At 60.7% G+C, this 15,817-nt stretch overlaps 1 protein-coding gene across 1 annotated transcript in view; it reads left to right on the top strand.

Annotated features, from left to right (window-relative positions):
- Positions 1–15,589, top strand: part of CRISPLD2 (cysteine rich secretory protein LCCL domain containing 2) — a 58,429-nt gene extending 42,840 nt beyond the window's left edge. The window contains exons 14-15 of the mRNA XM_058708574.1: positions 3,906–4,039; positions 14,679–15,589. Coding sequence (XP_058564557.1) covers positions 3,906–4,039; positions 14,679–14,733 — 189 coding nt within the window. The 3' untranslated portion in view covers positions 14,734–15,589. The remainder of the gene's footprint in view (positions 1–3,905; positions 4,040–14,678) is intronic.
- The last annotated feature ends 228 nt before the right edge of the window (positions 15,590–15,817 follow it).

The raw sequence follows: 15,817 nt of genomic DNA on the forward strand, positions 1-15,817 counted from the left end.
TGATGCTGATGCTTCTGGCCGATAGCCCTTGTAGGCTCTTATTGTCCCGTGAAAAATAGCGTCCCGCTTGCCGGCTCCGAGTGGGTCCCCGCTCTGCTGTTGGCCAGCTGCGGGCTGCTGGGCAAATCGTTTAACCTCCCGGGGCCTCTCTCTGTGAAGAGAGAGTAACACCTCCCACGGAGGATAATTGAGAGACGTCTCCATTTCTGCGTGTGAAACACAACGGGGCCTGTGTGGTGCACGCTCCAAACTGTTACCCACGATGACCCCCACTTGGCTGTCGAGAAGGATCGGGCCGTCGGTGTGAGGCTCTCACATTCCCGGCCGAGGGCTCGGTGTTGTCACGACTGGCGTCCAGAAATCAGGGCCCGGGAGGCAAAGGGCCGTCACGGAGGGCACAAAAGCAACGTGCGGGGCCTCTTGGGAGCGTTGAGCCTGGAGGACGCGCCTCCGCGGGCTGGGACTGCGGGAGGCGGGATCGGGGCCCCACATCTGGCAACTCGGGCGGCGTAGCGAGCGGCGGGCCCGCTCTGCCCGGCGGTCAGAACAGTAAGCGTGTTGGTACTCACTCGCCGAGCTCGCCTCCACTGACTGTGCGTTTACGGGGGCTCTAAACTGATCGTTGCGTTTTGGAAGTCCCCCCGTCTCTCTCGGAGACAGAGGCAGGCACACTGGTTCAGAATCCTGGCGGGGCACAAACCCTTCCTGGGAACTGGAGGCTGACGGATCCTTTCCCCAGGAGGGGGATTAAGAAGGCTTCCTTGTGCAGACGGGGCGACCAGCTGTCCTGGCCTCCCTGAGCCCGAGGGGTCTCCCCGCACGGGGCGCTAGAATCAGGGAAGTTCTTGCTGACCCCAGAGGCCCCCAGAGTTCTGCCTGACACTCTGGGGCCTCACAGGGCCCCTGGAGCCCACCTCGCCCAGCTTGCCTCTTGACGGAGGAAAGATGGGGCCGCGCAGGACTGCAACTGCCTTTCAGTAACTCAAGCGACTGAGTCACAGCCCGCACGGGGTCCTGACCTCCGGGCCTTAGTGCGGGTGTTCGCTCTGGCTCTGGGACCCTCCCCCTTTCGGCCGCGGTATTAGCTTCCCAGGGCGCGGGGCGGCCTCTGCCACTGGGAAGCGACTTTCTTCTGCAAAACCAGCGGCCTCTCTGGAAGGGCCTGGGGTTGGAGGCCGGGGCCCACAGCCTGGAGGGGGCTCGGCAGGTTCGGAACAGGACCGGGTGGCGGCCCCGCGTGGGATTTCGAACGGGGGTTTTCCAAACAGCCCCTTTCGATCCGCCCACTCACGTCTGGGGTCAGGAACCCGCTGGATGGCGGATTGCTTGTCCCAGGCCAGGGGCACCTCAGCAGACGCTTCCTTTGCCCGTGCTGTGTCTGCGGACTTGACCCCTGCTGACGCGTCACGTAAAGTAGGACCGTGCAGGATTCTTCTCGGCCGCCCTGCCTCTTCGCGGAGGAGGCGCTGGCCCGGTGATTGCTGGGTCCCAGGCACCGTGCAGACAGGGGGCCTGGGAGACCGCAAAGCCCAGACCCACCCTCCCGCCGGGTGACAGGCACCTGGCGGTGTTTGCGGATCTGGGACACGGTCGGCAGCGGCCTCGCCTCCGCTCCCTGCACCGCACGCGATCGCACAACGCCCCGGCCCCCTGGCGGCTCTCAACACGCACAGGGTCTGCCGGCTAAGCCCCCGTGACGGCCGCGGCCACGGGTCACCAGGTCACGAGCAAAGGCAGCACCGGAGTCAGCCCCCTGACCCGTGGGCATCGGTTTGACTTTCTCTGAGCGGCTCCGTCAGCCTGGCCGAACGTTCTCAGACGTCCCCGGGGCCGTTCTCCCGCGGCCTCTCTTTTCTGAAGGCTTGCAGATCCTCACACTTCAGGGGCCTCATCAGTGGAAGCTTTTTTGTTACCAGGGGGCGATTAGAAGCCGCATGGGTTTCTGGCTGTTAAGACGTGCCCGCAGGCTTAATAACTTCGTGGCCTAAAAGGAACACACACTTACTCGCTTATGGGCTGGAGGCCAGGAGCCCGATGCTGGTCTCGCCAGGGTCAAGCCACCAGCAGAAATTCGTTCCTTCCGGAAGCTCCAGGGCCGCCTGTGGTTCTCTGGCCTTCCCCACTTTCTAGAGGCCGCCCACGGCCCCTGCTTGGGCCGCCGCCTCCTGGCTCTGTCCGTCCTGCCTCCCCTCTCGTGAGGACCCTTGTGATGGCTGTGGACCCGTCGGTAACACAGGCTCGTCTCCGCACAGGGCCCTTAAGTTAGTCACCTCTGCGGGGGCCTTCGGCCACGCGTGAGGTCACGTCCTCACGGGCCCTGGGGATCGGGCGTGGGCGTCTCTGGAGGCCGTGACTCCGCGGACCCCAGAAGCACAGACTTCGCGCTCCGCCAGGCCTCAGCTGGGATCTCTACGGAGCCACTAGCTGCCCGCGTGGCCCTGGCCCAGTTCTCGGATCTCCCCACACCCACACTTCCCGGCCTGTGAAACGGGGATAGCGGCGGTTACGCGTCTCACTGGAAGCGTAAACGAGATAAGAGCCAAAGGTGGTCGGCCAGGGCCTGGGGCACGGTCAGCCCAGAGTCCGCGTACGCCCTGCTCACCGCGGGGGTTGCTGTGCGCCCCACAGACGGATCTGGGTACAGGTGTGTGAGGCCCCGGCCGCACGTGCGAGCCACCTGACCGGTGTGGAAGATGCTGGGTCTGGGGCTCCCCCCACAGCAGCTGAATGTGGTGGTGGTGGGGGGGGAGTCCCGTCCCGTCCCGTCCCCTGCACAAACGCCGTAGGCGACAATGAGCTACAGTGAAGAGGGACACCCACTCCGAGGCCAGGGTTGGATTTTATCACAGGCTGGACAGCATCACAGAGGTGGCGGGAGCGCGTCCCCTACTTAGCTGTTCACCTCCAGTGTGGCTCGTGTCACCTGGCCCTCGTCTGGGACGATCCTGAATCGGCCGGTCAGGGTGAGCGAGTAGCAGCCCTCCCCCCCACCCCCACTCCATGAATGTGTCCACCTTGAGAAATGTCGATTCATTAGCCTCAGACAACTCCATCCCGAGGACCATTCTTCTACTGATTAAGTAAAGGCCCTAAGAAAAGTTCAGCTCAAGGGTTTGTTACCCAGGAATTGGACTACTTGATAACTTGGGAAAATACCATGCCGTGCCCTTGCATCAAAGCCAGCGGCTGCCTTGGCCCCTAGAATAAGCCTCAACTCCCCCCGGGCTCCCCACAGCCCCTCACGATGGGCCCTGCTCACCCCTCTCACCTGTCCTGCCACATTCCACCTGACCCTCTGTATTCCAGCCTCCCCGGCCCTCTTTCTGTTTCTTGGACATGATGAGGTCACTCAAAGGCCCCAGGGCCTTTGCACAAGCTGCTCCCTCTGCCTGGGTGGCTCTGCCCAGAGTTGTTCCCAGGCTGTGGCCGACTCTTTTTTGCCGTCCAAATCTGAGCTCAAGTACCACACCGAGAGCAGTCGAACCCCTGATTGACTCTCCTAAAAGAGCCCTTCCAAACCCAGCCACTTTGTCTCCCGATCTGGCTTTATTTCCTTCGGAGGCAGAGTTGCTATTTTGCGTATTTGTTACTTGTCGGTCTCCCTCAACTCCCTGAAGGCAGAGTCTTTATTTTCCCTGCGGAACTTTTCTGCATCTAGCTCAGTGCCTGGCACGTAGGAGGTGCTCAGGAAAGACTTGCCGTACGAAGGAACGAATGAATGACGCCGGGTCTCTCTGGAGAGACCCCCGGGGGAATCAAGGAGGTGATGGTTGTTTCTTAGCCGTAACTTGATCAGCGCCCTCCCCCACCCCCAACCAGGCCACCAAGTGCTGGCCGATGGCATTAGGGCCTCACCCACAAGCACAACATTCTCGATGTTGATCGTGGCTCTTCTGTGCTTCCAGACTTCAAGCATCTGTAAGACGGCCGTGCACGCGGGAGTCATCGGGCACGAGAGCGGGGGTTACGTGGATGTGATGCCCGTGGACAAAAAGAAGGCCTACGTGGGCTCGCTCAGGAACGGAGTGCAGTCTGAAAGGTAGGGCTGCGTCTTCTGGCTCTCGACACCCAAGGCCAGCCAAGGGCATTCCCACCAGAATTCTCTGCCTTTCTGTTTTAAAAACAAGAACTTTCTCTGACGAAAGCTCAGAAGCACCCGGGAGACGCGGTGGGACTTTTTCTGGGCACGGAGGAGCGTGCGTCGTCCCCCGCGGAACAAGTGGGGGCAGATCGTGGTGACGCGGTGGTCCTCTATAGCGAGGTGACAGTATAGTTACTTATGGAAGGAGGAGCCCAGGGTCTGGCATCCAATAGACTAGGCTCTGCCGCTCGCCAGCTCTGTGACCGTGAGCCGCCACCCCATTTCCTGGTGCCTCAGTTTCCTCACCCGTGATGGGGGACCAAACTGGCCCTGGCCTCGCACGGTTGCTGGAGGATGAATCTAGTGCCCGTCTGAGAGCGACGAGCCCTCAGTAGGTCATGGAGGCCGCTCCCAAACCCGCTCCCGGTGTCGCTGCGGGCGAGGCCACACGGCTGCGTCCGGTGAGCGCACCGTGCCCCCCTTCCCGGTTGGACAGTTCAGCGCTTTGCCCAGGGGCTGATCGTCACCGTGGTAAGCAGCCTTGCAGGGGACGTTTGCACCTGCCACGATCGTTTACTTCAGTTGCTGGAGCAAACGTCAAAGGCTTTGGGTATGCCTTTCCGGAACATTCTTCACAAGGCTGCCGGTTTCTGGCCCATGCCGCTCCTTCTCACCTGTGCCCTGCTGTCCGTGGAAGCAAGTCCCAGGCTTCACAGCCCGGGGACCCAGGCCCCGGTCCTGGGGCCTCCTCTTAAGAGCCCCGTGAGCTCACACAAGGCACCAGCCTTTCTCAGACCACCCAGGGGCAGATCCCCATCAGGGGTGTATTTGTTCTTAGTGCTGCGGGGGGGGGGGGGGGGTGGGGCTCAAAGCACAGGCATTTCTATCCTCAAAGTTCAGGAGGCTGGAGGTCCGCGAGCCACATGTGGGTGGGAGGCTTCCTTCTGGGGCCTCTCGCCTGTTGTGTAGACGGCCGACTCTGTGTCCTCACGCGACCCTCCCTCTGTGCGAATCTGCGTCCTAATCTCCTCCAAGGTCGCGGTCTGATTGGATCAGGGTCCACCCTCGTGACCTCACTCTTACTTTAGTTACCCCTTTGAAGACCCTCTCTCCAAATACGGTCACCTTCTGAGACGTTGGGGGTTGGGACTTAAACATAGGAATCGGGGCGGGGGGCACAATGGAGCCCATAACAGAGGGGAATGCTGACATTTTATATTTGAGGGGGCCTTCTTTTTTTAAAAAAAAATATTTTTTAATGTTTATTTTTGAGAGAGAGACAGACAGCGCAAGCAAGGGAGGGGCAGAGAGAGAGGGAGGGAGACATGATCCGAAGCAGGCTCCAGGCTCCGAGCTGTCGACACAGAGCCCGACACGGGGCTCGAACCCACAGACCGCGAGACCGTGACCTGAGCCAGAGTCGGATGCTTAACTGACAGAGCCACCCAGGCGCCCAGAGGGGGCCTTCTTTTGAAAAAGAGTATAAAATCTAGAACGTAAAAGTTGCCGGGAACCTTGAAGCCTCGGCTTTCGTGCCTCCAAGGAGCTCGGTGCCCGTGCCGGCCTCCCGGCCTCCCGGCCTGCTGGGGAGTCTCAGCTGTACGTGGAGACGCGGCAGAATCGCATCCAGACCCCCAGGGGCCCCGCGGTAACCCTGCCCTTAGCCCGGAACCGCCAGAGCTAACAGCCTTGGCATCTTCTTGAGCCTGGGCCACCTTTTTTGGGAAAAGCCTAATGAAGGGAAATTCCATTGGTTTTAACGGGAGGGAAACAAGGCAGTGATTAGGTGGAATTTCCTGGGCAGGCGGGAAAGAAATCCCGGGACACCGCTCTGCTGAGCTCTGTTCCCCTCAAAGAGGACACAGTCTTGCTGAGAAGTGTGGTGACCGGCCTGCGTGCCCTCTGCCCGGCTCACCCCTGAGCAGCTCAGCGGCCCCCCGAGGGCGGCCGCAACGGCTTCACGTGCGGCCCCCACAGGTGGGTGTCTGGGGACGGCAGGGGACTGGGACGGGTCCCCAAAGTGGCTTCTTCCCTGCTGTAACCAACCCCACCCTGGGAAACCCGTCATTTTTTCTCTCTTCCTGGGGGACCCGCCAGGGTTGCTGCCGTCATTATAAATACCTTCCAGGCAGCCCTTCCCGGGCCCCGAAGTGCCTGATGGCCGCTGGGCTATTCAGAAGGTTCTAGTGAGTTTCTAGGCAAATGCAGAGTTGAGATCCTGCTCCCCTTCCTCCTCGGATGCGCTCTTGTGACTCAGTTTCCCCACCTGTAAAGGGGAAGGTGATAGTACCTACCCCCTGGGGTAGTGGTAAGACGGGGGGGGGGGGTCTCAGACCGGCCCCCCAGACCAGCAGGATCTAAATCAGCGGGGAGCTTGCTGGAAAAGCGGATTCTCGAGCCCGCGCCCCCCCCCCCCCCCCCCCACCGCCAGGCCTGCTGAGTCCAAAGCTCCGGGAGTGGGCTGGGCACTCTGTGTGGACACGGCCTCCAGGGGTCCTGGCGCACGCGGGACAATGACGTGAGGCGGCCTGTCGTGTCCCCGGCACACGCCGTGCGGGATTCCGATCGTTTGTGGTTAAACTTCATTCTTTCGCTGCGTTTTCATGGGGCGCCAGGACCAGGGCTGGGGTCCCGGGGCCCCGGGGCCCCGGGGCAGCGAGATGACGGGGTCCACCCTGCACGCAGGCAAGGGGCGAGGCCGGGCGGGCACGCGGGGCCTGATGGCGTTTGGGACCCTGCTCCCCCCGGCCCGCCAGCTGGGCGTCCTTGGGTGGACGTCTCCCTGGGCTTCGGTCCCTCCTGTGTCACGCGGTTGTGGTGAGGTTGTGTGTGCCGAGCACTTCCCGGTGGCTCACCGTGAGTGCCTGGTGAAGCCGGCGGCCCTCGTCGCCACGGCAACTTACAAGGTCGTCGCACACCTCGAGGCGCTGCGGTTCTCGCACGCACCCAAGAGCCTCCGTGGACTGTCTTTCAGGACCGGAGGGAGAGCACCGCCCAGGAACCCCTCCTTCCCTCCTTACACCCATCTTTCCGGTGTGCCCTCCCCTGTCACCTGGCGAGCCCGCACCGTGTCCCAGGCACGGGGACCCAGCAGGGAGCACACGGCCTGATCTCTGCCCCTGTGGGACTTGTCATCTAGAGGGGGCACAGATGACCAGAGAAATGACAACAGAAGCAGGGCACCGGGCTGAGCACATCCAGCAGGGCCCCGTCTCGCTATCTGGAGGCCCCTCCTCGGTGGCATGGCTCCTTCCAGCCCCTTGTCTTGATGGGACCTCAGCAACCTTCTGCACAGAGCCAGGACTGAGAAGTCTCCGCAGAGCCTGTTCCCATTAGGGACCGTGGGAACCAAGCCTGGACCCAGAGGGTGGCTCGGTCCCAAACGCCTGCTGGGAGCCCAGAGCGGTCACGGTGGGTCCCCAAGGGAGTTGTGGCTGCTGGACCCTCGGGGGCCTGTTCACAGCAAACTTCCTTGTAAACGTAGGGAATCCTCCAGAAAAACAAACAAAAGCCTCCTGAACAGAATTCTCAGCACACGGGCCAAAGGTGATTCTGCTGTAAAGTGAAGTGACTTGGGTTTGACTGGTGGGTTTTTTTTCTTGTTTGTTTTTTTCTAAAAGAGGATTTCCTGAAAGTTTTGAAAGAGGTGTCTGTAGAACCGGGACATTGTAAGAGGACAGGCATCTTCGGTCTCGACACACGTGTCCGTGAAGGATAGCAGAGGAAAGGAAAGGTTATCAGGAAGAGCTTTTGACGTTAGAACTGGGCTTTGCCCGAATATTCGCGGGAAGAAGCTGGACATCTGGGTGAATATCCGTTCAGGAGTTTTTCCTAGACCGGGACCATTTTGAAAAGGCAGGTTTCACAAGGAGAGATTGGGAAATACACCAACAATGACAGATAATGTTCTTGGTCACTTGTTGTCAACAGACACGACCCATGTGTATCTGTGGCATCTGTGTGGACGGACCTGCATCCAAAGGTGGACAGTCCGTGTAGCAGCTTCTGTGGGCCGGGCACTGTCCTCCCGGGGCCCGTCTGGCACGCTCTTCAGGCCACACGGGTTCTAAAGTTTCTAGTAGACGCAGTAAAAAGGAACAGGAGGAGATATTTAGGGTATGTGGGATTTAAGCTGGTAAGTCAAAATATTAGCGTGTATAATAGGAAGCTACGAAAGAATATGCATTCTCTTTTTCAAATAAGACCTTGGGGTCCACTGTGTATTGTACACATAGAGCACCCCCCAGGTTCGGGCGAGCCACAAGTGCTCCGTGGCCACCGTGACTGGTGGCCGCCATATTGGGCACCCCAGCTCTGGACTCTCAAGGGTTGGGCGTCCGAAAATCTCTCCGTGCGCCCAGAACCTGAGCCGGAACCACGAAGCTGTTGCTTCCAGATGGGATGAGCTCTGCCCTCTCCCCCACGCCAGCTTGGGCCAAGGCCGGGCGTCGGGCTCCCTCTGCTCGCAAACCGGTGGGTTTTCCCCTCCCACCTTCTAAGGTCTATACACACATTGGCACACCTGATTCCCCCAAGAGCCCCACGATGGGGGGACCCCAGGAACCCTCACTTTATAAAGAAAGGGAGGCACAGAGAGGTTAAGTGATTCGTGCGAGGTGAGCCAGAGCCACGACTCGAACCCAGGCCGCCTACCCCAGCGCCCACGCTCTTTACCAGTACGCGTGACGCCCCACTGTAGACAGGAGGGGCCGGGTGAGCCTTTAGTGCCCGGGTACGCTTGTTTGTAACTTTAAAAGTATTTATTAGAAAAGAAGTACATACTTATTTAAATAAGAAGTCTAGGGAGTAGAAAGTAAGGGTTCCCTGCAGGTGCCCAACGGTTAACCTCCGTGAATTGCCCCTTTATAGCCTTTCAGGGCATCCTGCCCCTCCCCCAGCCTCCCCCCCATACAGACAACGCACATGAAAATCAAAATGAAGCTCGTATTACACCGAAATATTTTTACATTTCACGGAAGACGGTTCCCTGGAGTCGATGCTTTCGTGCGGCTAATGCGTTCATCACCGTGCGTGTACCCGCCAGGTGCCAGGCACTGATGGGGAAACCCCTCCCCGATGGGAGAACGGGGTTTAAACTCAGGAGGAAGGACGGTATTTGCAGCTCGGGGCCATCGAGCTCCTGCTGGGTGCACGCCCCGACCCGGCGCTTGCCCTGGACAGACTCACATCCTCTGCCCAACGTCCCCAAGGAAAGGGCGCGTTCACACACCCTGTGCGGAAAGCAGGCTCAGCGAAGTGGATCAGCCAAGGTCCTGCGGGTGAGATCTGCACTCTGACTCTTGAAATCTCCTGAGAGATCAGGAAACAGGTGAGACTCTGGGAGAATAGGCTTCACCTCCTTGAAACAAACAAAATACACACACGTATACACACGCGTGCATTTATACATAATTAGTACGCGTGTGTGCACACACACGTAGGAATGATATTTCTTAATAATAAAAAAGAAATCGCACGCTTAAAAGCCGGAAGAACAGTCAAGAGTTCCTTTCCCGCAGTCCTCGTGACGCTGGGTCCCGTGAGTCCGCGGAGCGAGCTGCCAGCTCGTGGGCGAGCCCACGGTCTCTCCAGGGACAGGCCGCCCCGAATCACCTGCTGTGCCGTCATGCAGTCTGTGTGTGTGACCAAGCGGCCATCAGTCCCTCCCGGAGTGGCCTTCACCGGCGGCTCCAGGATGCAGCCCTGTGTTCGCGGCTCCTCGTGGGGCTGCAGCCTCCCCTCCCAAGGGGCTCCCCGCACCCCAGCCCCCCACCGCGACCTGGGGTGGGCCAGTGTCACCCTCGGAGAAAGCAGGGCCACAGCCTGATTGCTTAGGATGACGGTTAGGAGAGGGTCCCGGGGTCTCCACCCTCTTGGGTCCACATCCTGGTGGCACCTGGAACAGGTGTTTAATTTGGGACAAATCGCGTCATCTCGCCGAGCCTGGGTTCGCTTTCCGTAAGTGGCGAGAACCTTGGAGATCTTGTGGGGTGGCTGCAAGGGCCACGGGCGCTAAGATTGCGTAAGGACCGCGGTGGCATTGTCGGGTTGTGCAGCTGGGCAGGGCCGCGGGCTCACGCGGGGTGGGGCGCGGGGGGGGTCGGGGTGAGTGGCCACCGGAAGGCTGCAGACCGCTAACCGGGGCTGAGTTGTGACCCCCTGAGGCCGCAGACCCTGGACGCTTCCCAGGGCGCCCTGGTCACGGCTCCGCCAACACCTGAGGCTCTTGGAGTGCTGAGTCAGCCCGAGGGGCTCCCGAGGCTTCTCCCGCCAATTCTGGTTCTCCCCAGCTCTGCAAGGGCCTTGCGTGTTGGCTTTCTCTTCCTTCCTTCCTTCCTGTTCTTCTTTTCAAAATAAAATTAGGCCTCCGGAAATAATTTCCATTTCAAAATGGTTTTAAGAAATCAGTGTTACGAGGGCGCCTGGGTGGCTCAGTCACTTTAGCCTCCGACTCTTGGCTGCCGCTCAGGTCGTGATCTCGCGGTCCGTGGGTTCAAGGCCCGCGGCGGGCTCTGCGCGGACGGCTCAGGGTCTGCTTGGGACTCTCTCTCTCCTTCTCTCTCTGCCCCTCCCCTGCTTGCACATGCTTGCACTCTCAAAGAGGTAAGCATTAGAAAAAAAATGTTCTAACGAATCTTAAGAAATTAAAATCTTAAAATCATTTGCTCAAAGTGTCTTAAAGTTAAGAAATTACCTCCGGAAATCCCAGTCCCAGAAACAACCACTGTGAACATTCTGGTGTGTTCCCTTCCAGATTTTTTTCTGTTCGCAAGCACCTTATTTTTGTTTTTGTTTTTGTTTTTGTTTTTACCTAGAAGGGATCAGACCCCCTGTATTGTCAGGCTAATGGTCTTTTCCAGCGAGCCACAGCTGGTGAAGGTGCTTCCAAGCCACGTCCGATGTGGCCACGCCGTCATCCACGTGATGGCTCTACACTGTCCCCCTGTGTGGACAGACCACCGCTTCTAACCCAGCCGACGGACATCCGGCCTGCTTCCTGTGCTCTCTGCTGTGATAAACAATGCAGCAGAGAACATCTTTGCACAAGCCCGTGTGCTTTCCTGACAGTGTCGTAAGGCAACTTCCCTTCAGTGGGCTGGTCACGGCCCCTGGTGACATGGGCCCCCAGCGGCCTCCAGGGCGGCCGGGACGAACCCCCCTCCCCTTACCTCGCAGGGTCACAGCTGATGCAACCCCCGCCTGTCCGTCCACCCTCTTGACGCCTTGTTCCTCCTCGTTACCCATCACGCGCTGGCTTCTCCGTTCCGGGGACGCCCTGAGACCAGGGCTGTCGGACCCATTCTCACCCGACCCCGGACCCCCGGCTGCCGTGTTTTCCCGTTCGTGTGTGTGGCGGGGGCGGGGGGGGGGTCTCCTTGTCGCTCAGCCCAACGCACAGATGCCGCCTCCCCGACCGGGGCTTCTCCACCCCTGCGTCTACAGCTGCTGCCTCCCCACGCTGCTCTGTCCCATGTCCCTGCGTCCCTCACCCCTGCCCTCCTCTGATCCCGTATCCCCGGGTGGTTTTCCCCAAGGACCCGTCGCTCTCTGGGATTATCTCTTAGCCTACGTAGCCGTTTAGCCCCTACCACCAGCCTAGGCTCCGTGAAAGCGAGAACCCCACCCGCCCCGTTAACCCCGTGTCCCCAGCACGCGGCCCGTGCCTGGCACGCAGTAGGTGTTCAGCTTCACACTGGCCGGATGAACAAATTCAGAAATGGGTTCACAACCCGTTGAGGGATTCCTAAAACCCCTTTTCTGAACATTGCCCGGAGTTGCTGTGCCACGGGCGCTCCCTTCTGTGTCTGGGCGTCCCAGGGAGTCCAGAGACGATCGAGGGCGAGGTGTGGAGCCGGAGGGCGGGCGGGCTGGTTTACGGTCCATCAGTCACCCCCACGCTTCAGACCCGCACAGCCGCCCACAGGCCGGCAGGACTGGAGCTCAGTAAGCGTTTGGGGCGTGAACAGATGGGGAGCCACCCAGAGGCTTTTTCCAGGAGCCCAAACCTGGAGGGACTCTTGGCCTGAGACAGCGGCCGAGCCCCACGCTTGTGGTGCCGACACCCTGGGCGACGGCCGCGCGCTGGTCTGATGTGTTAAGAAACACACGTCCTGTTCGGCGGGCCTGCCCTCGCCCCCGACGTGGGCGGGCTGCTCGATGGGGATGCCTGGGGGGGGTCGGCAAGTCACGCGGGCACCTTGGGTGCTTGGCCGGATGACCTCCTGAAGGGCCCCCCCGTCCCTGGGTCGTTTGGGGCCCTGTGACGCGGAGAACCCCCCGCCCCGTTCGCAAAACGTACAGTAGTAAGTCAGAGACACGAGCCCTGGTATTTTCCCCAGCGTGGCTTGCCCACCGTGAGGAATGGCCTAGAGCCTTGCGGCCCTGGGTGGTTCTTCCGGACTGTTCATCTGGGCAGAGGATCTGGGGAAGTCTCGCAGCCCAGAGGCCTGAGGAGGGCCCTGGAACCTGAGCTTTCCAGAAACCAGCAGGGCAGCCGGGGTAACCGCGGCCCCGGCACGGCCACTGTCCCCCTCCGCGGTCGGGGGGAGCTGCTGGCACGGAGGCCGGCGGCCCCCATTCTGCTCCGTCTGGACTGCCTGGCTTTTCCTCGCAGCCCCATCTCGCCAAATGCTCCCATCGGATGCCCGTTCCAGAAGTTCAGCCCCGGGGTAGCCAAGAGCACAAAGCTGCCATGAGGCGAGGGGAAAACAGGCAGGAATTCCGAGCGGCCTGCTTCCCGAGGACCGCCGCCCTGGCCGAGAAGTCTGAGAGCGCAGGGGCCCTTCGGTCCCGCAGTTTCCAACCCGGGCCCCTCTCGGCGGGAGGGGAGACCCCCCCACAGGAAGTCACGGCGACGTCACGGCCGGGCCGTTACTCCTCTGCTCAGACTCATTCACGGGGACGAGCAAAATGCAAATGAAAGCTCTGTTTGGACGCCCCTCCCTACTTGTGAATGGCCCAGAACCAGAAGCCGGATCCCACGCGCCGCTGGCCAGCCGGTGGGCTGAACGGGCTGCCGGGCGTGTTGTTGATGGGACTGGTCGGTCGCTGGAACCTTCCGTCGGGCAAGCCGCCCGGCTCGCACAAGCACGTGTCCTGCGATCCAGCCGTTCTGCTCCTCGGGGCTGATCCACGGGTGCCCTCAGACCCGTGCAGAAAGTCCCGTGCCCCCCGTGGCACCGTTGACAGGAGCGGAGTATGAGGGACCTGCTAAGTGTCCGTGAACAGGGACCCGGTCAGTTGCCGCTTCACTACAACCGACTACTATGCAGCCGCCTACGAAGCCGTGAGACGGCAGGTGCTGGCGACACCGTGGGGACCCTGCCCGCCCCTCACGTGCGGCGGGGGCGGGGGCGGGGGGCGGGTCACGTCCGGCGGTGCGGCTGCTTTGGGAAACCGTCTGGCAGCTATTTAAAAAAGAGCCTTCACGTAACGTGTGACCCCGCAGGTGCGGCTCCTAGCCGTCTGTCCCCGAGAATCGGCCGACACGTGTCCTTACGGACACGTCATCGACAGACGTTCGCAGCAGCGTTCCGTCCTGGGAGCCCGAAGCGGACGGGGTGTAAATGCCCCTCACCCGGGGGATGGGTGAAGAAAATGTGGCCCGTCCCCCGACTGGCACGTGACGCAGCCCTAACGAGGGATGAAGCAGGGACCAGGCCACCACGGGGGATGAGCCCCAGAAACACCAACCCGCGCGAGACGAGCCAGCGGCACGAGGCCCCATCGTGTGTGATTCCGTTTACGCGAAGTGTCCGGGACGGGCCAGTCTATACGCACGGAAGTTGGCAGGGCCTGTGGGAGGGGAACTGATCCAAACTGGGCGTGGGTGGTGTTTTCTCGGGGGTGTTTGTGGAGGGGATTCCACAACCCCGTGAAATCACTAAAAATCACTGGGTTGCACACCGAAAAGGGGTCAGTTTGGTGGCTTTGTTAACAATCGACAGTGCTGTTTTGTTTTTGTTTCTGTTGAAAGCCTTCAGTTAGCTGCGGCATTTAACCCCTGCCTTGAGAGGGTGGCTGTTGCCAGAATGCGCGACCTGGGGCGGCTGCGTGACCTCGGGGGAGTCCCGCTTCTCTCTCGCTGCCTCAGCCTCCTCGCCTGCACACCAGGGTCACCCACGCAGCCCCCGGGGAAGAAGGCCAAAGGCGCGTACAAGACCGTGCAGCGTCCGAGCCTAGCCCGTGTGCTGTTTTCGTCACGGCGGCTCAGGCGTCCTCGTCACGATGCTGTCCTGCCGATCGGTCAACCAGACGGCCACCGGTCGAGCCGGCGGGGGGTAGCCGACGCCAGGCAGCGGTCTCGGAGGGTGCGCTCGGTTCAGACAGACTGGGGCCGGCGACTCCCGGAGTTCAAGGCGAATGAGTTAGCGGCCCTGCCTGACCTAGATTCCCCCCCGGGCCGCCTTGCGGAAAGAGTGCAGCCTGCCAGCTGTTCCTGGCAGGGGCACGCTGTGTTTCCAGCAGTTGCGGGCAAGTGTCCCTGGGCCACGATGCTTCCACCCTGGGGCCAGGGGACACCCAGCTCCCCCTTCCCGGCTGCCTGAAAAACGCCCTCCAGACCTTGCGGTAATGTGGCCTCTGCCTTCTTTTTCAGCCTGAGAACCCCTCGCGACGGAAAGGCCTTCCGGATCTTTGCCGTCAGGCAGTGAATTCCCAGCGCCGGGGAGAAGGGGGCGTCTTCGAGAGGGCTTCAGGGTTTTGCTTTTTATTTTTATTTTGTCACTCGGGGGGGGTGGGCTGGGGATACAGAGAGGCGGGAAACTTCCTTTCCATGGCGTTCAGTGTCACACCCTTTGTGCCTTTGTCTGAAACCACACGGAGAAACCGCTCCCTTGGGGTCCCGGCCGGATGGCTGGTGACTGGCCCCTCTGCAGGGACAGTCGCCCAGGTGCTCCTTCCCGGTGCTCTTTGGTGGAGGGTGGGGGGGGGGGGCGTGGGGAAGGTTCCAGGCCTGCGGACGTGGCAGGACCCGGAGCTCACGCCGGGAGGCAGGCGGGGGCGGGAAGGGGCTTACGGAGCATCCAAAGGGTTTCAGGAAGGGAGTGGAAGGTGGTTATTTAAAAACTTTGAAAACACAGTCCGTCCCCACCAGTGGAGGAAAATGGGCTTAATGTTTGCTGGTCAGACAAATGGGCTGGAACGAGGGGCCGGGGACGTGAGGCCCGGGCTCGGCCCTGGTCCCCGTCCTCGCCGGCACCCTGCCTCGCACAGGCTGGTTCTGCAGACGGCAGGGCTGGCTTCTTTAGGGTTCCGCAGTAACCCCAGAGATTTATCTCGTCTTCGTCCTTCCCTGTGTCCGCGTGGCCCGTCTGTTTGCTGCCGTGACCTTTGGTCTCCTTGAGGACAAATGAACCAGGATCCTTTCTTTGCCCCCTCCCCCCCCACCCCCCTGCCCCGTAGCCCTCGCCCCAGCCCAGACTGGTTTATGCACGATGTTTCCCACCGGGGTCTTTGCTTTGCGAGCGGTTCTGTCGGCAGCCCCACTTTTTAATTTTTTTTTTTTTTTTTAAACAAAACTCTTAGCGCCCGTCGGTTCCACTGTTTCGTTGCTGCCTTGAAAAAGTGGCAGTCAGATGTGCAGAGTCCCCATCCGTGGGATGACCCAGTTTTTAGCAGCGGGAGGAATGGATTCCTCAGTACATTCCTCGCCGAGGTTAGCAGCTCTGGGAAGGGGGGGCCGTGTGTGGTTATGAAACCGTCCTGCGGCATAACAGCAAAAGCGACAGTAACACT

Source organism: Neofelis nebulosa, chromosome 17 (genome assembly GCF_028018385.1).
Source record: "Neofelis nebulosa isolate mNeoNeb1 chromosome 17, mNeoNeb1.pri, whole genome shotgun sequence".
NCBI classification, from domain to species: domain Eukaryota; kingdom Metazoa; phylum Chordata; class Mammalia; order Carnivora; family Felidae; genus Neofelis; species Neofelis nebulosa.